The sequence below is a fragment of the Zootermopsis nevadensis genome, unplaced genomic scaffold (genome assembly GCF_977971745.1).
Source record: "Zootermopsis nevadensis isolate Lab colony 2312 unplaced genomic scaffold, Znev_1.0 Znev_ptg000016l, whole genome shotgun sequence".
NCBI lineage: Eukaryota > Metazoa > Arthropoda > Insecta > Blattodea > Termopsidae > Zootermopsis > Zootermopsis nevadensis.
The window spans coordinates 4,898,308-4,924,481 of NW_028259148.1; the positions used below are offsets into that span (position 1 = coordinate 4,898,308).

The following is a 26,174-nucleotide window of genomic DNA, read 5'->3' on the forward strand; positions in this document are numbered from 1 at the left end:
TTAAAAATGGCCGAACCTCTGTCGATGATGACGAGCGTTCTGGACGACCATCTTCGAGCACAACGCCCGAAAATGTTACGAAGATCGACGTCGTACCATCAACGACTTGTGCGACATTGTTGGGATAGGCTATGGGACCTGTCAGCTGATTCTAAAGGAAGAACTCCACATGCGACGCATCCTGTCTGAGGACCAGAAGCAGAATCGACTTCTCGTTTGTCAGGAGCTCAAAGATCTTTCAAGAACCGACCCCAACTTCCTTTCTAAGCTCCGTGTGACTTCTTTCTCTTCCCAAAGATGAAAATTCAGCTAAAGGGAAGGAGATTTGAGACGATAGAAGAGATTCAGGCAGAATCGCAGATGGTGCTTGACAGGCTGACAAAGAAAGATTTCCAGGGATGCTTCCAGGCTTGGCAGCGGCGCTGGGATCGTTGTGTTCACTCCCAGGGGAACTACTTCGAGGGTGATGGATGAATTTAATACCTGAGATAAGTGTACGGGTTTTTATACGCGCAGTCTGGAAACCTTTCGATCGCACCTCGTATATAAAACAGCCAAGTGTTGGCTAGCTGGTTAGTTGGTTTGTAATCATTTGCTTAAGAGATCTTGGGCCTCATGGGATGGGTTTTGTTATAACTTCAATACAAGATCATATTTGAGAATTTCACGACATTAATTCGTATTATATCATTTAAGCAAGAAAGATTTTAAATATTTTTACTTTCGGTGCACTGTGAACTTGATCGAGTCTACCCAAAGAAACGCTCACTTCAGGTTGAGTGGGACAATTTGCTGACAGTTGCCAGAGAAGTAGTTCCGAGTTTCGATATTTTAATAAGCTAACTAATAGGCAACAAGTCATCAGTTCTAAGAGATCATCGACCTAATGATATCAGACAATACAGCGTAACGTATCAGGAGAGTAATCTTCAATATAAAAATGGGTCGTATAGTGACGTCCTTTTGTCAACACGGTAATTATCCTTTCGATGCCATAAAAGGTATAGAATTTCTTGACTAGATGAGTGACAATGACCTTCCTAAGAAGGACTCTGCTCAACGGAATTATTTATACTTCTTAAGAAATGTGAGCTTCAACGTCCCACACATTGCAAATAGCATGACCGCTCATTGTGTAGAACACCCCGTAGTGGCACCACTGACAATGACAAACGATTTGTTGGGGCTGTATGAATAATGGAACTGCCCCCTAGAGAACGCGAATGCTTGCTGGGTCGAAGTGCTTAGCAGTCCACATTAACGCAACCCCAATTTATAAGTAGTCCAAATAACTTCTCGTTTATAATTATAATCCGGACGTTCACGACCAACCAATAAAAGGCAGTAGATAACAATCAGTTGTCATAAAATTATGAAAACAATAAGAGACAAAGAGTTAATGACAAAAAACACAAACAGGCCATTTAGTACCATATTTCATCACTGGATGGCGGTTCTTAAGTGCCTCTTACTTCTCCACGTAACCATCTTCTCCCCCCCCCCCCCCCAAAGATATTTCTTAGGACACATACTTCCTAAAAGCCACGGTGGTCTAGCGGTTAGAACGCTGACCTTTTAATCCTGGGGTCTCGGGTTCGATTCCCGGCGGTGCCCGAATTTATAACTTGTGTTGGGCAAGGCCGTGGTCTAGGCAACACGGAGTTTTCCTCCGGGGGCTTCCCCGGTTTCGCTGTGGTATCAGAACAATTACTCCATTCACACACAGAAGAAGGCAATGGCAAACCACTTCTGGATCATCTGCCAAGAACGTATATGAACAGGTCCCAGTCCGAGAAAAGGATGGAAGGATCCTGTTCATATGGACCTGTCGTCAGACAGAACACTAAATAATAAATAAACATACTTCCTACAGCTTCAAAGGGATAAGGGAGACATTGGAATTGTTGAGAAAATACCGCTGTAGACCCTGAGAGGTCGCTTATACTGTACGTTCCACTCTGGTCTATTCTGAGGACAGTTCGTGAAAGGGAGTGACCTTCCTGTAAACCAAAACTCCTCTTCAGTTGCGTTCTAAATGAAAATGGGAGATAACAAACATCGAACCCCAATGGAGTTTCTGGCAGTGTTTTGTCATTCAACTAGCATTCCCGCTGGTGAGGATGTGAAATTTCCAGCAGAGTTCTGGGAAGACCACGTGTAGCATTGTCTGCATACGTCCCGTTCCAAAATGTGTGACGCCCTCAATCCAAACACACGCGCCCCTCAGGCATATTTTCGACTAAGCGAAAGATAAGATGGCTGTAGGGCCCGTGGTCTTGTTGATGGAGGCAGTTAAGTACCTCTGAAACTTCGGTAAAATCTCTGCAAGTAAGATTTATTCTGTTATCCACGATAATTTACATGAACCAACTTGAATTCTCTGACGATTGTGAAACAGCCCGTTCAAGTGACTTTAGCTGTGAAATACGACAAGATGCATATTGAATTCCAAACTGTTGCTCATAAGCTTGTGTGATAACAGAATAACCACCCAATGCAACCCAATTTGTATTAGCAACCCAACTTCTTTCAACCTCAGGTCATCATCTAAAATTTCATATTTCTTATTCGTAAGCTATGGCAAGTTATTTAATGTGATCTTATACATACATTTGAAATTGCGGGTTGTATTTTTGTGTTTCTTCGCTTAAATCTCGAGAAAGGATAAATAAATTTGCATCCAACTTGGCACACTTAATCCACGAGACTTTGAATAACACAAAAATAATAAAAATTCCAGAAAACATGTCTTGAGTTCGATTCCCGATGATGGAGGTTCGTGTCGGACGAAAACTAAGCATTATAAAAAAAGACGCAAGACCAAAGTTGTTTCTTTTGGCTAAAAAATTACAGGAACTGAGGTCAAAACCAGAAAAGTACCTTGGGTTCGAATCTCGGTGAAGATGTTAGGTTTAGAAGTAATTTTTATGTTGATATTCAACGATACGTGACGAATGATGAGGCCTATGATATGATTTCGGGCAATAAGTGTTGACAACATATGCAATCATCTGTCGAATTTCCCTGCATTAACACTGTAGAAACTCTGCTAGTGTGACATAAATAATTGCATAGCTGTTAAATATTGGTGATATGTATCACTTTAGCATTTTCAGAACTAACACAAATTATCTTCGCAACCAAAGGATGACATAAAAAGGAACATGGGACACAATAATTTTATATAGTGCGGTAGGGAATATACAGTGTGTCCCAAGAAGATGTGTATACACATTCAGTGAATAAAATAAATACATTTTAATAAATTAAACCATTGCATACGTCAGCTTTGGCACTTAGTGAATTAACGAATCTAGTGTAGGTGTTCAAAATGACCACCGTCTGTCTTATATATAGACAACACACGGAGATCGATAAAAAAGTTAATATTATGTATTTATTATTTATTTAGTGTTCTGTCTGACGACAGGTCCATATGAACAGGATCCTTCCATCCTTTTCTCGGACTGGGACCTGTTCATATACGTTCTTGGCAGATGATCCAGAAGTGGTTTGCCATTGCCTTCTTCTGTGTGTGAATGGAGTAATTGTTGGGATGCCACGGAGAAACCGGGGAAGCCCCCGGAGGAAAACTCCGTGTTGCCTAGACCACGGCCTTGCCCAACACAAGTTATAAATTCGGGCACCGCCGGGAATCGAACTCGAGACCCCAGTATTATGTATTATAATGTGTATATATCTTTTTGGGCCCTACTTCAGATACAATTTTATAGTGAAGTACTCAGGCAGTTCATATCACGTAAATCATCGTTAATAACACGAATCTCTAATTTTCCGCAGATGAGACGCTCCAGGTGGCAGCACTTTGTCACAGAGGTGAGAAGGATTGTCACGTGACTGAGGGTTCAACGGAAGTAAGTCTATCCAGGTGAATACTACAGGCTGGAGCAGCAACATTACGGCTTAGAACTTAATGAAGCTCATGAATTTCAAGGTTCAATTAAGATCTTACTTTCACAGATGGCGAGACGAAAATCTTAAGATAGTTGTCTTCTGAGATGTTCCACTGCGTAGTCTGGTAGAAACTGACCGACGTTTCAGAGGTTCTTACTAGCATCAGGGCGATGACTTACCGCCCTGATAACTGAGGTAGTAATCACCTCGAAACCCCTGATTAATTTCTACCAGATGACATAGTGTCACATTTCAGAAGAAAAATCTTCTTACTCGTCGCCGTGAGGACCTGAAATCTCACCGAGATAACATTATCTCCGCAAATGGAAGTGTATCTTTTCTATGGACGGGGTACAAGGATAAATATTCTGAAATAACGGAAATAAAGTTTTCCATTACATTTTATCTTAAAGTGAACAATTGAAAACTGAGCAGTAATTTTAAATCTTTACATAATATTAAACTAAAATTAAATATGTTCGTTTATAATAGCGTGCTGTTTCGGAATAATCTTCAGACGTTTCTATACAACTTACATCAGTATCAAGAATACAATCTCTGTAAAGATCAAAAACCTTTATATACAATTGTATTCTTTAATTTTCTTTTACTAACTCAATGGAACAGCCGTTGTTTAGAAGCTGATAGTCACTCAGCTCATCAGTAAGTTCTGTGTCTTCTATGTAACCTGAAGGTTCATTACTGTGTTCACAGGAGCCCAGCCAGATGAATTCAATCTCACAGCGAAACATTCTATTTCATTAACATTCTTTTTGCCTATATTATAATTACATTTCTGACTAGTCTTACTAAAATTATTTAAAATGTCTACTACTATCAATTTCCGGCAAACGTCTTTGACATTAAACGACAACATTCCCTGAGGAGCGTTATTTTTCCTGTGAAGATAGTCATATCAGAATTTAGTGCGCAGACAGACAATATAGGAGTCAAAAATATTCATTTTAGACTATAATTCTTATGTGGCAAAGGAGTGTTCCTCGCCCATATGCAAAATCCTGCATGAGTGTGGTGGGTGACTCATTTAGTACACATGAAAACTGCAATTTCTTCGCGACCTACGTCCTACCTCACCCACATACTTGAGGAACAACTGACCCCTTCAGATAAGCCCGAATATTGAAATTTTGTTTGGCGTTCGTTCAGTTACAAAAATATTGACTCTGCGTCTTTCTGCAAAGCGCAAACTAGTCTCCCGTAAGTGCAAGTTGTCTGAAACAAGTAGCTTTCAAGCCCGAGTCTTTTACAGTGGACAAAGGCCAAGTATTTGAAGTGGTTATTCTCAGTCCAACAACACGACAAGTACAGCCTTAAGTCATTATACAGTGGGCGTTCTTTGCGCAAAAAGGGCAAGTCGTGGAGGTGCTTGTGTAAATTTCACTGTTCATTTAGAGTCAAAGACCCGACAAAGCGTTCTCTGATGATCAGAAGTGTCAATATGAAATTAATTTCCGTTTCGGAGACTATTTATGCTTCCATCAGCAGGGACTTACACAGTTCCATCACTCATCAAAACAGTCCCTGACGAAATAGACAAGAATATCTCCAGGTCTGACAGTCTGAGAAATATTTATTGCAATCAGTCGCCGTGAAAGTTTTACATCTTATATAAAAAAATACATTGTTTAACAATTTTATATTCTGAGAATCTCATTGTTATAATCATATGAAATAACCGATGAAGTTACCTTTACGTAATACTGAAAGCTATTAGTAACATGAAGTTAGAAAATTACGCGGAAATTTACAGATGTCTTACAACAGCCGGAATTTGTAGGATAGAAAGCAAGGAAAATAAGATTTTAGACTATGACATACGTACTTTTATCTCACAAATAAACACAGACGCACTATATCAGTTGTGTGCATTGTCTGCGCAGTGAGACGTACGAAGACGCTAGTGAAATGCTTGGAGACGCTCCTGAGACGGTGGCTGACAAGTCAGGAAGGCGGAGAAGTAGTTCAGCACGAAAGAATCGCAACAAGAAGGTCAAAGGTCAGTGACAGTGCCATCCGACGTAAATGTGCGCCCATAACATGAGAACAAAGTGACGCCAGTATATTTCTATTGTAGACAAGGGACGAAGCCGACGCCTAATGACTAGATCCCACGAGAATCAGATTCTGGAAGCATCACCGGTGCATCTTAACAGCAGCATGGCCGCTAAACTTGACCTCAGCTGCCTCTTGGGTCAGCGCAGAGGACGTGGTCTCCTGAAGGCCCCAGACATCCCGAACACTTCTGGTGCCAAATACACGAGGTAGCTATGTCTCCACGTCAGCAAAGTTGCTACCCAAATGGAAGTGTCTTCACGACTTCGTAGTTGTACTACTTCCAATAACATTGTTTGCTCACACCGAATTAAATATTTTGACATTAATATTATTGCCGTCACTACCTTCTTGATATCCTACACGTAGTATAACCTACTCGTTCACCACACACGCCATAAAGCGAAATAACCAGTTTCCGACGTCAAATCGCTGAACAAAATAGAGGACATGAAAAATGAATTAAACAGCCTTATTAGCATTCCCAATCTTACGGACAACAGAAATTTACTGCCATATAAAGCAGCTGGAAACTTCTTGGACACTGCGGGGGGGGGGGGGGGGAGGGGGGGGAGGGGGGGAGGAGAGGTCCGCAGGCAGTGCCCGCTCGTCTTTCTAGTAGGGATAAAGTAAGATCGAAGACGTCAGTGTATTGGACACATCTGTTTAAATAATATTTAACATTTCAGTCCGTACCAAAAAGAAAACACCACGCTTCACGACTCCAAATATCAAATGGTTAACGTTGTTTTAGGAAATAATCTCTGTTTACACAAAGAATCATACGAAAACTATTAATAGAAAACGAAGATTTATTGATCGTTGAAGCAGATGGGATATTTGTCTTTAAAGAGTCAAAATAACATTTCTTTAGAGGTCTTTAAGCTACTTTACAACTCCAACACAAAGTCGCGGCAGTTCTAAATCTGTTACGGTTCTAAAGGCACGATTCTGTTCCTAATAAATATAATTAGTTGATTTTAACAATCATAATTTTGTGAGCTGAATTACATGCTTCTAATCAGGCAATCGTATCCATTATGTTGTGTCCAGAGGCAGGAATTCATTAGTTACAAAAAAACAGATTAGTTATATATGAGTGCTGGAGATAAAACATGTGGAGTGGATGGCTCTTTGTGTTAGGTTCAAGCCGAACGTTTGGTATGTAATTACAAATGTTGGTCACGAATTATACCTTTTACGTCGCTTGGAATCCTCTTACAAACCGAATGTTGCGAGACAGTCTCGTCACTAATTTACCCAAGTTGTTGATAAACATACACATTTAGCCTCCGATGTTCGATGTAATAGAGTCGTGTAAGTAACATTATATTACCGAAATTTTCACATGATTACAATAAATCTACCTCCACAATCTTCTTGACAAATGATAATTTTTACTCGTGTTTCGAAAATACTGACCATTACACAAGTTATTCACTCTTTGACATACTTGGATGCATAACACTTCATTATAACTTCGACATAAATCTTTATGTATTCAAAACAGTACGCAGACGTGCATAACTGGTTCTAACAGGTGTAAATCAAACCATCGGGAGTCACCATGCAGACTTAACAAATATTAAAGCAGGTGGTACACGTTACCACAGGGTTATAAAGGGTTAATTTCAATGAACCCCTCCCCCACCCACCTCCAAAATTAGTTACGTTTCGAAAGTTTTCCTTTGCTACAAGTGGTATCACAGTTGTGTGCTAAATCACCGACACTATGAACAGAACGTTGTTAAACATCAGAAGTTACAAAATTAGCGTTTGTGCAATTATGTGATACGACCATGTACATAAATATGCAAATGAATGTCTTCTGGATTGTTTTGCAGTGTATATTGAAGAAGTTTATCGACGTTTCTGAGGTGCTGATGATGGAGAGAACACGCACCCCTGAAACGTCGGCAAACTTCTACCAAACTGCACGGCGTAACATCCTGGAAGATTCATCTTCATACTCGCCGCCATGAGAACCTAAAATATCACCTATATAAATGTTGGTGTTCTGTGTTGTAGGCGTAAAAACCCAGAGAAGCCGTACAACCGATACCTGGTGGCTGTGTACAAATGTCAAGAGGGATTCACTTTGCAGGACCCGTCAGTGGATCGTCTGTACTGCACTCAGGACGAGTGGGTTGGCCAGGAACCAGCATGCACAACGACAAGTAACAGCTGACTTTTTATTTTTCTTCGAATGCCCGATGTTATTTTACGTGTTCTCTAAATTTGATTCATTTATGTATTTGCCTCAACATGAATTTTGCCAATCGGATGTTCTACCTAAGCAATTATATGTTCCGCTACTTTTAACAGCATCAAGCAGAAAAAAATAACACGAAAACTAAACTACATGACTTTGTTTGACGACTTGAATTTGTACGCAGATCAGGATAGAATGGATACACGATATTCAGCAGTTAATAACAGATTTCAAAACACAGACAAATATTCTGAGGAATGAAACACATAATTCTGTACTCACCAACTGCTTCGTTGTATCTGTTACTGAAGAACTCCAATGAAGAATCAATTTTATTCTTGAATATGTCTCACACACACTCAAATAATACAAATTAGCCTTAATTTTTCTTCGTTTTACATACACATAATACACACTAGTTTATAAACACACGTCATATTTGGCAAAAGTAATCTAACGACTTTCTTCGTAAGGGAAGACTGAACGAATCTAGCAGTAGAAGCTTTGAAATGCAAGCCGGATACAGTTTCCAGATTCATGTCCATATTACTACAAACTTACTAACAATAACAGAAACTTAAGCGGTTACAACCCCACTGACTGGACTGCAATACGTACACAGTACGCGAATGTACAAAGAACAAGCCACAATTCACTCACTTGATATAGCGCCATTTTATTCGCTGACAAAAGAAACGCGGACAGCGATAGTCATCCGGTAATCGAAGTGCGTTCATAAATGCATGTCAAGGCATGACACCAACCGCTGAAAACAAAACACGGTGACTATTAATTTAGTTTCTATAGTAGCATCTCTTACATTCCTTCTTAAATCCTTCCAAAATCTAGTACTAGAGTGCAGGAGATATCAGAACAGAAAAGTACACGATACACTGCGAAGGTGACGTAGAAAGCCATCGCTTAGGCTGAAAGAAATGGGTATGAATGGTGACATGAGGCTTTATTCATTGTTCGTTAACGAGAGCTTTGCTCTTTTAAATACAGAAATGCAAAGTAAGCAGCTTACGAAATGCACACACTGAATAGAGCTGATGATTGTGATTCAAACAAATTATAAACTCTGCTGTATTCTTAGAAGACGACATTTATCCAAGTTCCAGACCTGTATTCGGCTCCCGGCAACTCTTTGTTAATAAGACGAAATAAACGACTGAGTCTGCACATGTATGTTGACTTATCTCGCAAACACGTTTCGTTCTACGAACAACATAAATAATATAAGTATCTGGTTTTTGACCATTGAAAATGCAAATGATTTGCATTTCCACACAGAACCTGTAAAGTCATTATGGAAAAGCCAGGGTTTCTTTATATACTCTTCACGAAATTATAAGGATAGTCAAATGAAGCAAAATGAGATGGACAGCGAAATAAAACATATATGGAGAAATAAGAAATACTTATTAAAATTAAATTATTTGGTTATTCCGTCAAATCACAATGTATTTAAAATAAGATAATTAAAATAATTAAAATATCATTCTGTGTTCCATATCGAATAATCGATTTACAATTATTCGATATGGAACACAGAATGATATTTTAATTATTTTAATTATCTTATTTTAAATACATTGTGATTTGACGGAATAACCAAATAATTTAATTTTAATTTAATAAATCACAATATGACGCAACTACACTATCTTAAGAAATACTTATAAAATTATGGTCATATAAATGTGAAAAGACCATTCTATAGATCTAGATGTAAATGGGAGTATGTGAAAGTGTAAACTAGATTCAAGTTGCTTAAAACAGCGTCCAATGGCTGGTTCTAATGAACACAGAAATGGGTATTCGGGTTCCACAAAAGGTGGAGAATTTATTTACCATCTAAGAGACTGTCAACTTCTCAAGAAGCAAATCCCTTTTGCTAATCTTAAGGTACTGGGCGGAGCTGAAGGCCAAAAGTTATGATCGAGCCCGGCGTCACTAATGCCCGACCACCTAGAGCATTTTAAGAGGCGGGAGAACTGTGACACCATATTCCGTTACACGTGTCCGTTCTGTTTGCATATGCACAAACAAATAAACCCTGAAAAACTAAATTGTTAATACATTACACGTGTGACTACAGAGGTCCGAAATAATGCACTTATAATGCATAATACTTTACTAATGTTAAATGCTAGTTTAGAAGTAAATACAGGTACATTTTGACGTCATCAGAATCCAGGAGAAAATCATAATAAAAAGATAGCAAATAAATCTTTCGAAATGCTTTTGTATTTGTCTCAAGGAAACAATCAGTAGTTCGAACTATGTACCGTCTAATAATAGGATAATAATAAATTGGGGAGAATATGGAAGGAAGAGGTCGTGGCCTAATTTAAAGTACTATCTCAGCGTTTGCCTGGGAGGAACAGAGAAACCACCAAATATTCAATCATGATAACCTATCTCCGAGCTCAGATTTGAACTCGGGACATCCCAAGTACGAAATGAGAAAGTTAGCCATTCGGTCGTAGCGTGGCGGAATTCAACTGTTCTTAAAGGACAGTAACAAATGAATTTTATATTCACGAGGAAGTTAAGATGTGATTAAATTTGTAGATACTGACTACTATTCAGTATAGGATCTTCTGTTTTTGGATTTAAAAATTTTAATACACAATTCTTATTGTCATATACGTAATTGGGACCCGCAGTGCTCAGGCACTTGAAGAACGGGTCGTTCCCAGTATCCCATATACGTAATTATATCTCGCTGCAAGCCAATACTCGATTATCCACTGAAATAGAATCTAAACGTTTTAACGCAGGGACATACATTTCTTTCTTGTCAAATAATGCTGTGTTCCTCCTCTGAGACCCACTGCGTGGATTGGCAGGTAATTAAATGTCAAAGTGGTCCACGTCACAGGATTCTCGTCCTACCACTCCCAATCGTTCTGAACGGATGAGCCAGCCTGTCTCGAACACACAAACTGTGGAACACGAAGACAATCCGAGCTCTAGCGACAGCATAAGAAAAATTCGAAGCCCGCAGTCTGTAACTTTGTGTCGTTGTTCAAATAAGTCTCTCAGTTTGTTAACACTGGAAACATAATTGTCTTAAGAGAAGCAAGAACATTTCTGCGATGTCACTACACGTCTTGAGATACAAATAAATCTGAACCGTCAGACCATATCGTGTAACAAGTATCGAATATAGGAGGTCCTGGGCTCAAATGTCAGCCCGGAGACCAGCCATATTCTATCCAATTAATTATTAATTAATAATAGCATTAATCGACGATATATAGGTCTAGTATGAGCGTCGTTAAATAAACCCCTAATCAAAATACAGTCTCCCGCTGTATTCGTAACAAATGCACACAGAAAATTCTTCCTAGAAACAGTCAGAAGTGACAGTCAACTCTGTCCTGTTCATGTAGATTTAGAATTTACAAGAATTCTTGTTGTATTTATGTGGTTGTTGTTCCAAGCCTTCTAAATTGCTACTTGTTCCAAGATCTGACTACGGTTAGTATTTACAAGCGTTAACTTGACAGGAAACCACTCAGAGACCTGCGCTAACGACTTGCTAGCACGAAAGACTCCAGCACGCAACTTGGCTTTAGAAACTAAGTAGGAAATGGACTTTTCCCCAGTTGGTTTACATGCCTTTCAATAAAGAAAAATTAAAACATCATTTAGGCTGCAGGAGACAATGATCTTTGAACAAAACTAACACGAACATTGCCAGGGTATTACAAAACTTACCAAAGTACATAAAAGTCATACGGATGCTTTCAAATGGAGCCGGGAGTTAATTTCATAAAGCAAAGTCCTTCTTGAGAAGCTGATAGTCGCTCAGATAGTCAAAACCCTCTACCTTTCATGGAACCAGAAGACTTATAACCGTTTTATAAGATCCGGCCAACACTCCGTATTGTGAACGACATTAATCCAGTCCTCACTCCCTCACACGTTTTCCCTAACAAAATTCTCCCATCTACGACTAGGTCTTCTGGGCGGTCTCTTTCCTGTAGTGTTTCCAATCATTTTTTTATGATTTCTCATTGTCTTATTCCTTTCATATGCCTCGTTTATAACATCTTTTTGAAGATGACGTGTCTTCTTCATACACGCTGACGTGAGGACCTGAAATCTTTGATTTGATGATCACAATTTATGGAGAATAGTAACCATTTTGGAGCCCCTCATATTTCAGTTATTTCCAGCGTTCTTTTACTATATCTTAGTTACAAATCTCCTCAGGCGCTACTGAAAGTAAACAATGTTATAGTACATTACACTCAACAGCGAAACATTTATTCTTACGATTTCAAACCACGCAGATTATCAATCAATTAATTAACCCTGTCACAAAGTACAACAAACAAAGTGAACCATGAAAGGCTCCACCTGATAAATATCAGAATTGAATAGTTAATTCGTCAAAACGCCTTAACTGCTTGATGAGTCGTGGTTAAATTAACATGTCTGATGCTCCAGGATTCTACACCTATTTGTCTTTATTAATCTTAAATTGCTCTGGCGAAGGCTAGAACTAATAAAAGTATAAATTCTGTCGTTTACAAATAAAATCTACGTATTAATGTATTATTATTATTATTATATTTGATTTCTTTAAGGCGATAATATTTTTCAGGTTAAGGCACGAATCTTCCGCTCAACAAATACTAACAAAACTTGGCACAGCTGTTTGTGGTTGATGTTACGACACTAAGTAAGGAAATTCATCCTCTTGTTACCGTTATCGACGTCTACTAAAAAAATTTTAAAAGTGACGGAGGAGTGAATAGGAAACTTATTAATGTTGAAGAAACAGGTTGACTGGCAGTGGGTTATGCTAATACCACCGAGCCGACATTATTAATTCCCGATACCTGCTGAGATCGGTCCAATAATTGAATCATGTGGACACGTCTCTATGATGAATCACCAAGTCCAGCGAGTACCCACTTGCCATGTTACAACTTAGTATGTTCGACTCCTAAACTACGCTTCGAAAACTGGTTTAGTTAAACGTCCACTTCAGACGCTCTGTTAACTACAGATATCTTAGGAAGGTTGCTTTTCATTACTTGCTACTTAAGTACCATCCTGAGGGACCCGGTTAATGTCCCAGAAATGCCTATCCTATATGGCAAAGTGATTCTTAACATAAACATTCTCAAATAAAATCCATACAAACCATAATGTTCACATGGATACGCCACTGGACCATATTCTGAGCTACATTAATCTAGTTTATATCCTCACACCTATTTCTCGAATATCCGCTTTTAATATTATCATCCTATCTATATCTGCGTCTCCCAAGTGGATTTCTTTTCTCACGCTTTCACATTTTAATACCACCCATTCTTGCTACATGCTACGTCCATCTAAATAAGTTTGCAGACATTTTCTGTTCAAGAGCCAGATTCAAACCTTTATATAATGTTATAAACAGCAGAGTTTGAAGATGGCTGTCTTCTTAAATGCTGCGTCGTGTAGTTTGGAAGAAACTGACCGACGTTTCAGAGGCGACTACTGCCTCCATCAAAGGCATTTTTATAATCGTCGACGTGAGGACCTGAAAAATCACTTCTAAGAGAATTTGTTTAAACAACAAATGAATTATATCAAATCTAAAACTTCTTGACGATGGTGAAGAGTCAATTGAATAAAAATTTACTTGGATATTATCCATCGTCTAGTAATAAAACGTAAAAAACGTAAAAACGACGTTTCGGAGATGAGACTCTATCTCCGTCTTCAGGTTCCTACTCAGTTGGGCCCACTAGATAGAGCTAATCCCTATCTACAAGATGATACTAAATAAAAATAAAAATATACCTTTGCGTCAGACACTGTATTTTGTTATTTACGCTTTAGATTTCTTGTCTGGCCTGCAGTTGTTTGTTTCAGACGTTTCGGCGGGCGGGTGTTCAGAGAACAGGAGCGGATGTGACCACGTGTGTGAGGAGGTGGCCGGAAAGCCCATCTGTTCATGTTACCAGGGCTTCAGTCTGCGCGGTGTCGGAACGTGCGTGGGTGAGATACACGTTTATAATGTCCAGTGCTGAATTCGAATAATACAGCAAACCTGCTTTATGCATAATTTGTGTACATCTGTCCGTCGCGTCTTGCTTGAAACTGAAGGCTCCACATTAAACTCATAAAAGCTTTATTGATAACTCGTGCGATAATTGAGATTTGGTACTGAAATAAGCAACTCCGTATCTCTTCCGACTAAAATAAGCCAAACTGCTTCAAGCGGGAATACGTCATCAGAAGCTGGTCGTGCCTTTAGTGAAGCTCGAAGGTCTATTACTGTCTTCACAAGAGTCCACTAACGGATAACGAGTCAACTGAATCTATACCATACCAATGTCCTTAAGGTCCATTTTAATATAAATCCCCCATCTGCACCCAAGTTTATGAAGTAGTCTCCGCCTTTAAAGCTTATAAGATTAAATTCGTTCTGAGTTTCTCATTTGTCACACGTCATGTCAATTCTGTCACTCTGATTCGACGTACATAACATTTGGTTGAGACTACAAATTATGAAGCTCACATTAAGAAATTTTCACCAGTAAACTAACACTTCCTCTCTATTAGGTCCAAATATTCTCTTCATAAAAACAAACACAAAACAAGAAGCAAAATTACAGCCTTGAAGATGGAAACAGTATGTTTCTCCGAAACGTTGATATCTACCTACGAGTCTACACGGTATCACGCAAGTTAACGACGGCAATTTGTGTTCCAGATATCGACGAATGTTCTGTCGATAACGGTCGCTGCCAATCAGTGTGCCTCAACATCCCTGGCTCCTTCAGCTGTACCTGTCGACAAGGATTCCGTCTGGCAGCGAACGGGAGGTCTTGCCTTGGTAAGAAAGCCAAATACTTGTTAAGATTTCAGGTTCTAACGACAAGTATGAAGATGACTGTCCGCTGGGACATTGCGCCGTAGAAATTGACCGACGTTTCAGAGGCGCTTAGTGTCTCTGTCATCAAGACAAAAGTCCTCCAGTTCGGGGACCATTTGGATCAAAAGTGACATTTTCTTCACGTGTGACAAGGTCAAAACTTTGTGTACATGAGAATACTTGGCCTCAGCATGGTTTGGATCGTATGTTAAGCTAAAGGATCCGTCTCACGGATATCTACGTCACATATAAACTGAAATTCCGCCCTCTGGATGGATTCAGATGACAGGATAGTAGATCATCTTCGAAGGTCGTCGTTTGCTTGCAGACGTGAATGAGTGTCTGCTGAGGAATGGACACGGTCCCTGCCAGGACTCGTGCCGCAACCTTCCGGGCAGCTACGAATGCAGCTGCGAAGGAATCCCTGGTACACGCCTCGCATCTGACAACCACAGCTGCGAGGACATGGACGAGTGCGCTCGCAACAACGGGGGATGTTCCCACTCCTGTCTCAACACACTCAGCAGTTTCTTCTGTCTCTGCCCTCCCGGCCTCATGCTCGGTGACGACTACAAGACGTGCGAAGGTAAGACCACGGCAGCGGCCAGGAACGACAGTGCAGACCAGAATGTTAAGAGACGACTGCAGTCCGGGAGCTGATAGGCTCGCGATCAGTTAGCTTCTTAGGTTTTCACGGCTGGAGTTCAGTGTGCAACTTCGGCCTTCTGGGATGGGCCGCGTCCAATGTTGAGAATTATCGAATAATTTGGCAAAAAAAATTAAATTGCCATCTTCAGGGTGAATGTGTTTCACAGACTTGCACAAACTAGTTTCTTAATATTAACTCTGATATCACCCATTCATGTACTCTTAGGTCTCTCAGGTTGTCTTTTTGTAGGTCTACTCATTTATCCTCTCCACGATACGTACTACATTCCCCGCCAAAAATGTAATTATACATTTCGTAATTTCCGTTTAACTTGAATTTATACATTACTAATTAATTTTATATTTATAATTTCCAGATAGATAATATCTACCTTCTTCATGAATGTGAGTTCTTTCCTGATATTTTTACGTATAGAATTACAAGTTAATCTCACGTTGCAATATATGAATAAAGTATATCGATTAATAAAGCTTTCCATGTTGTATCCCGCATATGACTGACTTCCAACAGATAAAATTTCCTTTCTCAGACATTGATGAGTGCCAGATGGAAGACATCAAGTGTCCATTGGGTTGTGTGAACACCATAGGGTCATACACCTGTGCTGAGAAGGCAGGACTGTTAAATGGTCCTGAAGATGACCCTGGAAACTGCAATGCGGGTTACAAACCGGGAAAAGATGGCTACTGTGTTGGTTAGTACTCTAACATTACTACACTTTACCATTAACTATCAAAAACGCCCATTACAGTTCTACATTCTTTAAAATAAACTGTGTGTTAATTACGACAGTTTTATGAATAAGATAGTGTAATTGCGTCATACTGTGAATATTATAACAATTATTTATTTTAATCCGTTTGATCACAATATTTAAAATTTCTTATAATTAAGATAATAAAATATCATTCATGTTCCGTATCGATTGATTGTTCCGAAATGTAAATCGATCAATCGATACGGAACATGAATATTTTATTATCTTAATTATAAGAAATTTTAAATATTGTGATCAGACGGATTAAAATAAATAATTGTTATAAGTTTTATGAAAATGTGTATATTTATGTTTTATGAGGTTCTTGTGGTATCCGTGATGCACTTTGCACAAAGCTGTTCCTTTTTCCCCTCGCAGATGTAGACGAATGCCTGGAGGAAAAACCCGGATGCTCCCACGGCTGCGCAAACGAACCAGGGGGTTACCAGTGCATCTGTCCTGATGGCTATGACATCAGCGACGATGACAAAACATGCGAAGATCTAAATGAATGCGAAGAAGAGGCAGATGATTCCGACTTCGTTTGTTCTCATAAATGTGTAAACGAAATTGGCAGCTTCTATTGCGAGTGTCCTCACAGCTTCCGTCTGGGAGCAGATAAAAGGACCTGTGAGGAAATCGACGTGTGTACCGAAGAACAGAAAACAGAGTGTTCGCATGACTGCGTCAGTGAGCAGGGCGATTTCACGTGTACCTGTCCGGAAGGATTCGTTTTAGAATACAACCTCAGGTCGTGTAGAGACATAGACGAATGTGAAACAGACAATCCCTGCTCCCACATCTGTACTAACGAGCCTGGAGGTTTTAACTGTTCTTGTCCCTCCGGCTTCATCCTGAAGGATGACTTACACGCGTGCGAGGATGTGAACGAGTGTGGCGATTCTGTGGAAGACAATGGAACAGGCATGCGCTGTTCTCACCACTGCGTCAATCAACCCGGAAGCTTCATGTGTAAGTGCCCTTCCGGTTACATTCTCAGTGAAGACCTGAGAACGTGTAAAGACGTTGATGAGTGTGGTGATCTTGAAAATGAAACAGGTGGTAGATGTTCTCATGAATGTACCAATGAACCTGGGAGTTTCAGGTGCCAGTGTCCTCAGGGATTTATACTTGGTGCAGATTTCAGGACCTGTAAGGATGTTGATGAATGTCTCAGTGGTAATGGTGAAAATGATACAGGTGAGCGTTGTTCACATAAGTGTGTAAACCTACCGGGAAGTTTCAAGTGCGTGTGTCCTGAAGGATTCGCGCTTGGGGACGACGACAGAACATGTGAGGACATCGATGAATGCGCTCATAATTCGACTCTGTGTTCCCATGACTGTGTAAACAAGCTTGGTAATTTCTACTGTACATGTCCGAAGGGTTACAGCCTAGGAAACGATAAAATGACTTGTGAAGACATTGATGAATGCGCTGATGAGCCATGTTCCCAGAGGTGTAGCAACGAGCCAGGAAGTTTCAGGTGCGAGTGTCAACACGGTTATGTGCTAGGCAACGACAGACATACTTGTGAGGACGTCGATGAATGTGTCGACGGAAACGAAATAGAAGAATGTTCTCAGGGATGCGTGAATGAGCAGGGCAGTTTCCACTGCACGTGCGACTCTGGGTATCAGCTCTCAGCAAATGGACGCCTCTGCGAAGACATTAACGAATGTATGGTCAGCAACGGGGGCTGCTCACACCTGTGCGCAAACACAGATGGAGGGGTCGAGTGTGCTTGTCCAGAAGGGCATCGTCTTCTTGCAGATGATGGTAAGACGTGTGTTCAGGTGGATGGATGTGTCGTTGACAACGGTGGTTGCTCACATTTCTGCACTGGGGATAGCAAGGGATTCCACTGCAGCTGTCCAAATGGATACAAGTTGTCAGATATTGACCACAAGACGTGTCATGATGTCGATGAGTGTCAGAGAGACGGTGGTGACTGTTCTCACGAATGTGTCAACACCAAGGGTAGCTACCACTGCGCATGTCCGCAAGGTTACCGTCTCGAAGCGAATGATCCAAAATCTTGTGAGGATATAAATGAGTGTGCAGTACATAATGGAGGATGTTCGCACAAATGTATTAACACCGAAGGATCAAGGCGTTGTGAGTGTGAGCCAGGCTTCCAAGTGCAGCGTGATGACACGTCCAAATGTGAAGATATAAATGAATGCGACACAAACGCCGATCCGTGTTCTAACCATTGTATTAACACTCTCGGAAGTTTTTACTGTGCTTGTCCCACAGGTTTCAGAATGAAAGACGATGATAACACAACGTGCGTGGATGTTAATGAATGTCTGACGGATGACCTTGGGGGTTGTTCCCATATTTGTCACAACACTCTTGGGAGCTTCGATTGTGACTGCCCTCGAGGTTATATTCTTACTGGGAATCGGACATGCACAGATATCGACGAATGTCTCCAAAATAAAGACGACGGGGGATGTTCTGATGAGTGTGAAAACATTCCTGGCAGCTTTATTTGTCTCTGTCCCAAAGGATATACTTTAGCTAGAGACGGCAGGACCTGCACGGACGTGGATGAATGTCTCGAGGACAATGGCGGTTGTTCCCACATCTGCTCTAATACTGTAGGAAGCGTCCATTGCAAATGCCCAGAAGGTAATTATATAGACGAAGATTTTAAAACGTGTTTGGACATAGACGAATGTCTCCATGAGAACGGAGGATGTTCTCACAAATGTATCAACTTGCCTGGGGGTTCAAAGTGTGACTGTCCTGATGGAAGCCATCTCGATGGCGTTACAAACACCACTTGTATCTCAACTAACGAATGTGCACGGTGTTCTCACTCATGCGTAAACGAAAAATGTGCGTGTCCTTCTGGGTATATCATAGACCATCGCGATGGCAGAACTTGCGTTGATATTGATGAGTGCTCGGACAGCGTCTACAATGGCTGCTCACATGAATGTCTGAACACACTTGGCAGTTATAATTGTATCTGTCCGGTCGGTTATACTTTGGGAGAAGACGACAAAACTTGTGAGGACATCGACGAATGCCAAGCGAAGAACGGGGGATGTTCGCATCACTGTATAAATGTTGCGGGGAGTTACAGGTGCGGGTGTCCGATTGGTTATTTGATTGACGATGAAAATGGAAGGATTTGTGTAGACGTTGATGAATGTAGAGTGCGAAATGGAGGTTGTTCTTACATTTGTACTAACACTCATGGTAGCTTCCACTGCAGCTGTTCGGTAGGTTACAGATCGTCACCAGAAGATCACCGAAAATGCATAGACCTAAACGAATGTTCCATGAGGAACGGAGAATGTTCCCATAAATGTATCAACATCCCAGGCAGCTATAAGTGTGACTGTCCCCGTGGATACCGCCTTCTGGATGGCGGGAAACAGTGCGGTGAGGAAATGCCATGTGATGTCGACAATGGCGGATGTTCCCAGCTCTGCGAAAGTGTTTATGGTCGCCGGGTGTGTTCCTGTTTCCCTGGATACCGTCTCATGGACGATGGTTTGACATGCCGGGACCTCGATGAATGTGAAGAAGACTCGCAACATGGTTGCCAACATTTCTGCGTTAATTTTCCAGGTTCCTATGAATGCGGTTGTAAAGATGGTTTTCATAGGATGGACAAGAAATGTGTAGGTATGTACCATAAGTGAATAAATAATAGCAGAGCTAATTTTAATGTGGATATAAATTAGTGTAATTTTACATTTTGGCACTGTAACCTGTCTTACTTATATTAAAACACTTCATAAGATGTAGGAGTACAGGCGAAGACGTGCTTTTAATTAGGTCTAAATTGAATTTACTTAAAAATATCATCTCACATATGCCAGACATTGTCGGTGTAAATATTAAACCATGATTCGTTATTTTATTGAGTTGTTCAAATTAATACGAAAAAAATTACAATCTCGTATTTTAGTGCGATTAATTTTCAAGAATATTCAGTTCAGTCACTCCACTTGATTACGACAGTTGTACTCAATGGATCAAAGTCCTTCTGCAGAAGCTCATAGTCGCTCAACTAGTCAGAAAGACAGACAGACAAATTTGTTATTGAGTTAAATATGGAATATCAGACAGTAATGTTGGTCTGGCTGATTCAGAAATGAGTTTCCCCCCTTTAGATATTGACGAATGCAGGACGGGTGTGTGCGAGGGTCGATGTGTGAACACTGTGGGGTCTTTCTACTGCCAGTGTGAACCAGGATATCGTCTTCAGGGCGGCGTCTGTGTGGGTAAGACATATCAATCAAAACTAGTTTGTTAAAGGATGCGAAGAAATGCAGTTTGCTAAATTATGAAGAAGCCCGGATAAAGGCAGAATTTTGAGTAGAGAAAGGGCCCATAGTCATACGAAAGGATTAGGAAGAAAATGTTTCCCTGCATATTAATTATTATATCGACGACAAAATAATAACGTTTGCCTAAAAATGTTCTGGACCTCTACATAATACAGTCCAGACTGAGGTTTCCGAAACAACGCAAATTAGTTACTGTGGGTATTTTGGTGTTTCATTCAGATCTGGACGAATGCTCTGACAGTGAGGGAGGGTTATGCGATGGTAAATGTCTCAACACGGTAGGATCTTACCGCTGTCTGTGCGAGCCAGGATATCGTCAACATGAAGGCCGGTGTGTCGGTAAGTAGAACGCACGGGTGAAGAAGGCGGTGGGCTAAGTTGAAAGCTTTTGACAATTTGATTTCTTTGGATATGTAGTTATGTTCAGATCGCTTAATAAAATGAGACGGAAATTATTATTTATATAGAATTTGAATATAGATGCATTTACTTTGTCAGGAACCGGCGAAAACTACTGTTATTTTCCTGTCATTGTTAATGTAATGTGATTATACATTAACTTTTAAACTTACTCACGAGCGTCACTGCACTACAAAAACAAGCATTGATTTTTTAATATTTATCTTTAAAGTTAGGTTTTACAAACGAAAGGTTGTTATATCACACATTTTGTATTATTATCGCCATGATACCGCGCAATTATCGCTCTGAACGATAAATGGTTGAGAAACAAACTGCACTTCTAATTAAAGATCAATCCTTCCAAAATATGATTAAATGTCACTTGAAATGCGAACCTATCAATTAAGAATCTGTCCAGATTTCCACAAATATGTAATTTAACATTGTATCGTCACATGTTACATCTCCAGAAGACCTGCTATTTATGCATTAAATTTAACAATTTCATCTCTCTGCAGATGTCAATGAATGCGAAATGCACAACGGTGGCTGCAGCCAGGAGTGCGTCAACACTGATGGATCCTTCCACTGCACTTGTCCCGCGGGCTATAAACACCATGCCAGGTACCAGTACACATTGCGTCAGTCGGGTGTACCATTACATTTGCCTCAAATAGCAACAAACTCTCATTATTCACATCTCTCTACAAATCCTGCTCACTGCATTCTCCTTGGCACGAAGAAAGTAGGAAATGTTTTGTTGTCTGTTATCTTTTACATTCACGGCTCTGTTCTTGAACTTTTACAGTATTAATACAGCCTTTTCCTTGTGGTTCCAACTTTTATAAACATTAAACTGACAATAAAATGAAGATTTCTGTCTTCTGGGTTATTGCGCTGTGTAGTCTGGTCGATGTTAACCAACGTTTCAGAGGTCATACTGCCTCCGTCATCAGGGCCCTGATGACGGAGGCAGTATGACCTCTGAAACGTTGGTTAACATCGACCAGACTACACAGCGCAATAACCCAGAAGACAGAAATCTTCATATTCACCGCTGTGAGAACCTCAAGTCTGACAATAAAATGTCTGTTAGTAATTTACATTTGTGCTAATCCATATCCTTGCAAACTCTTTTCTTCAGATACATTTTAATACTATCACCAGATCCGCCACGGTGGTCTAGCGGTTAGATACTGGGGTCCCGGGTTCGATTCCCGGCGGTGCTCAGATTTACAACTTGTGTTGGGCAAGGCCGTGATCTAGGCATCACGGAGTATTCCTCCGGGTTTCCCCGGTTTCTCCTTGGCATCCCAACAATTACTCCACTTTCATCATCATCTCGCAGAAAAGGGGGTCCCTATCGAACCCATGTACTGATGGGTCGTGAATCCTGCTAACCACCAATGCACACCATTCTGGATGATGTGTACTGGACACGAAGAAAAACAGACCTCTTTCTTGGTCTTCAAAGTTGTTTTAACATCACGATTAATTTTCCTTTCTTGTCCGAAAGTTCAACACAACTTTGATTTTTAACTATTGTGACGTAAAACCTCGGTTTTCTTGGTTAATGTACAGGGATCGGAACAAATGTGTTGACATCGATGAGTGCGCAGAGACACGAAATGGAGGGTGCAACATGGACTGTGTCAACACACAGGGCAGCTTCTTCTGTGCCTGCAGCGACGGCTTCACTATGCACGCAGACCAGCGTACTTGCATAGGTAACTTGTCGTGAATTTGGGGAAACTTAATTAAATAGAAACACTTTAAAACATTCCTTTTACTGGAATTGAAATTCCATGTTTCATTCTGTAGTCAAACCAAACGATGACTTATCAAAATCTGTCTACACTGAGGGCCTGAGACCACAATAACTACGCGCTACAGCCATGATCTTTCGTTATCTTCGAAGATGTTTATTGCGAAATTAACTTCAAATTCTCGAATCGTTTGCATGCTATCAGCAGAGAAGGAGTCCGGATGCAATGCTTTGGTTGAGCCTGAACATGGAGAAGTGCGCTGTCCAGGACATTCGCCTGGAATGAAGTATCCGCCGGGTGCCGAGTGTCACATACGCTGCTATAAGGGGAACAAATTGTATGGGTCTCACACACGACGCTGTGGGAAAGACGGACGCTGGTCAGGTGACAGCACTTCCTGTGTTCGTGAGTACTGGAGTGTTTAAAAAATACATCGAGCAAGCATTTGAAATAGTCCCTAAAATTTAATTATTTGAACGAGATAAATGCAGAATGCAATTCAGGAATATTCCTGAGTTTCTGTCTCCCGCAAGTGTTCCAAAATAGAGTAAAGTCTTTCCATAAATTTCCACATTTACAGTCTGTAATCAGCGTAACATTTGTTCCTAATGTCAGTCATTCTAATGAGTGATCCACCTTCTTAGGTGTTTCTTCAATTCTTCATTTGTGTTTAACTTATTGTTTCGTCCAATTAATAATTTTTACGTGTTCTAAAAATATTCTTTCTAATGTCCTCCACACAATTTTTCAGCTTCAGATGTCCCACGACCATTCATCCAGTGTCCACAGGATGTTAAAATTGACCTTCCATCTCATCAAAACTTTGTTCATGTGAGAATTCCTCAACCCAAGTCAAACATGGATTGGTGGAGGTCAGTATCTCAAGAAACTACTGGCATTATACACTAAGTTTTTAGGATTTTTTAAAATTAGACGTCAAAGCAAACTTTGAAAAGTTTGTGACACTATAAAAGTGTAACTATCCGGCTACAAACCAGGTCGATCAAGTGTCTAGGGGCACAAGACAGAACACGTAAATAAAAAGTAACTCCATATGGGGTTCACGTCGTAATGTTCTCTTGGAGGGGCTTAATGAATAAAATGACACCTAATCGGACATGATGGGCTAATGCTACTCTAGCATGACAAACATTTAAAAAGTAAATAAAGTGATCTATACTTCGTTAATTTCTAAAAATATTCCTAATGACGTCCATACTCGCATCTGAAGCAGTGCATAAAAAACGCACTTTAAAGTTGATACGCGAAATATGAGTGTTATTAAAAATAGCTCAAATTCTTTGATTGAAGTTGAGAGTTTATATAGGGTCGTAATATAACCAAAAAATATAACTTTCCAGACATTTTTTTTACTTATTTTGACATAGTCGTGGATAATAAGAAAGTTTGAACAACGTATTTCGCTCCATTTAATTTTAAATACTCAACTAATAAAATAGTTTTATTAATGCTGGAATATCTGCACATAAACTATTTGAATTGAAGTGCGTCTTAAATGAAAAGTTGGCAATACCATTCAGGCTTTGGGCTTTCACAGTTGTCCAAATGAGAATTGACTGACGTATTCATGTAGGTGGTCAGGAACGTTTCAGAGAAGTACATAACCTCCTCTTAAGGGTTGAAGATGAGGCAAAATTCCAACGAGCCATTGCTTACCACTTACAATACTACATGCATACCAGAATCCAAAATTTCTTGTTTACTGATTAGGTTACAACTAGAAAATCTAATATATACGAGTATAAGTGTGAAGGAACTATATCTGACCTTGGCACATGAAACTTCCTACGACAGGACGCCAATCAACATGGCGCATCAGAAACACGTGGTTGTATTTGCAGGTATGTGGATTCGATCCCTGCCTGGGGCAAGCAACTAGAGGCAGATTTGCATGCAGGGAAGACAGAAATCACATTCTGGGCCCACAGTCCTGTTGACAACAGTTCGGCTTCTTGCAGCGTGATTGTCTACGTGAGAGGTAAGTCGCATACCAGGCAAAGCTGAATAACGCATTCCATAGGGTAACTTCGTTTGTATTGCGACCGACTGAAAGCAAGAGAAATCGGCACAAATATCACATTTCTCACAGTACAAATCTAAGTTCTTGAGAAGCTTATAGTCGCTCTGCCAGTCAAAAATATCATGGCTCTTAAATAACATCATGTTTCACCACTAACTCTATCCTGAGCCAGATTAATCCAGTCCAGCCCCATATCCTGCCTCTTTTAAGACCAAGCTTAATATTACCATTTATGCCTAAATCTCTCAGGTGGCCTGTCCCCGTCTGTTTTTCTAATCAACTTTTGTATTCAGTTTTCTCTCACATAAGTACTGAATTTTCCCCAGGTATTCCTGCATGTTCTGGTACGATAAAAATCTAACTAACGTAGTTAGAAAAAATATTTTTCTTATAATGATAAAAGTTACTTATTAATTTGTCTTTTATTTTCTCTTCCAGCTTTCATTTAAGAATATACTTACATTCTCTTACGGTTATGGCCAAAATACCTTTGCAGTTGCCATAGTATCTTTAAAGAATCTATCAGTAATAAATAAACCCACTTTTTAACCACTCCATGGTTCTTCAACCTTTCCAGATAACGAGAGCCCACGTGTGAGAGACTGTCCTCAGTCATTTGAGGTACAGCTACTGCCAGGCGAGGTGTCGAGGACCGTTTCCTGGGCCGAACCCATCTTCACCGATAATGTGGGAGTAGATCGAGTATATAAATCTAAGGTGACATAATGAGATGTTAAATTGTTGTCATTTGTCTATCTGTTATTAAATGGAATATAAATACTGGGGGTCAATGTGTTAATATCACATATAAATACGTTACGCCGTACTTTGCAGGAGCCAGGGCAACAGATGTCTCCCGGGTTACATCACGTGAATTATTTGGCTCATGACGCTGCAGGCAACCGGGCAAAGTGCCACTTCTCAGTGCACATTAAAGGTATGCACCAACATTAACTCTTTGCTTTGATCCGAGTTCCTTGAACATTTAGTTACAGTTTAAGAGACGTGCGCAGCCTAAAGAATGGTGAGGCACGACGACTTTCCTTTCATCTTGTACATATTTGTAATTGCAGACGAGTGAACAGACTTGAAACTGCGGGGAAAGTAATTTCTTTCATAGTACTCCATTAATT

The 26,174-nt window shown here is 40.2% G+C and overlaps 2 protein-coding genes across 4 annotated transcripts in view; one reads left to right on the top strand and one right to left on the bottom strand.

Moving 5' to 3' along the window:
- The window catches only part of Ssrp (structure specific recognition protein), a 63,047-nt gene extending 54,366 nt beyond the window's left edge, over positions 1-8,681 (bottom strand). Inside the window, exon 1 of the mRNA XM_087349418.1 lies at positions 8,483-8,681. The gene's annotated coding sequence lies outside the window, so the exon portion shown is untranslated. The remainder of the gene's footprint in view (positions 1-8,482) is intronic.
- Positions 1-26,174, top strand: part of LOC110836812 (uncharacterized) — a 63,970-nt gene that overhangs the window by 36,537 nt on the left and 1,259 nt on the right. The window contains exons 3-20 of one of the 3 annotated variants that reach the window (XR_015535288.1): positions 3,802-3,889; positions 5,817-5,932; positions 6,011-6,197; positions 8,017-8,165; positions 14,087-14,212; positions 14,931-15,053; positions 15,421-15,678; positions 16,292-16,456; positions 16,898-20,164; positions 20,656-20,766; positions 21,052-21,171; positions 21,753-21,858; positions 22,816-22,961; positions 23,205-23,405; positions 23,752-23,872; positions 24,863-24,999; positions 25,619-25,758; positions 25,876-26,065. Coding sequence is in view for 2 of the 3 variants with exons in the window: in XM_087349413.1 (XP_087205539.1) it covers positions 3,802-3,889; positions 5,817-5,932; positions 6,011-6,197; positions 8,017-8,165; positions 14,087-14,212; positions 14,931-15,053; positions 15,421-15,678; positions 16,292-16,456; positions 16,898-20,164; positions 20,656-20,766; positions 21,052-21,171; positions 21,753-21,858; positions 22,816-22,961; positions 23,205-23,405; positions 23,752-23,872; positions 24,863-24,999; positions 25,619-25,758; positions 25,876-25,978 (5,664 nt within the window). In the remaining variant the exon portion in view is untranslated. The remainder of the gene's footprint in view (positions 1-3,801; positions 3,890-5,816; positions 5,933-6,010; positions 6,198-8,016; positions 8,166-14,086; positions 14,213-14,930; positions 15,054-15,420; positions 15,679-16,291; positions 16,457-16,897; positions 20,165-20,655; positions 20,767-21,051; positions 21,172-21,752; positions 21,859-22,815; positions 22,962-23,204; positions 23,406-23,751; positions 23,873-24,862; positions 25,000-25,618; positions 25,759-25,875; positions 26,066-26,174) is intronic. The other 2 variants (XM_087349413.1, XM_087349415.1) reach the window with 2 other exon arrangements.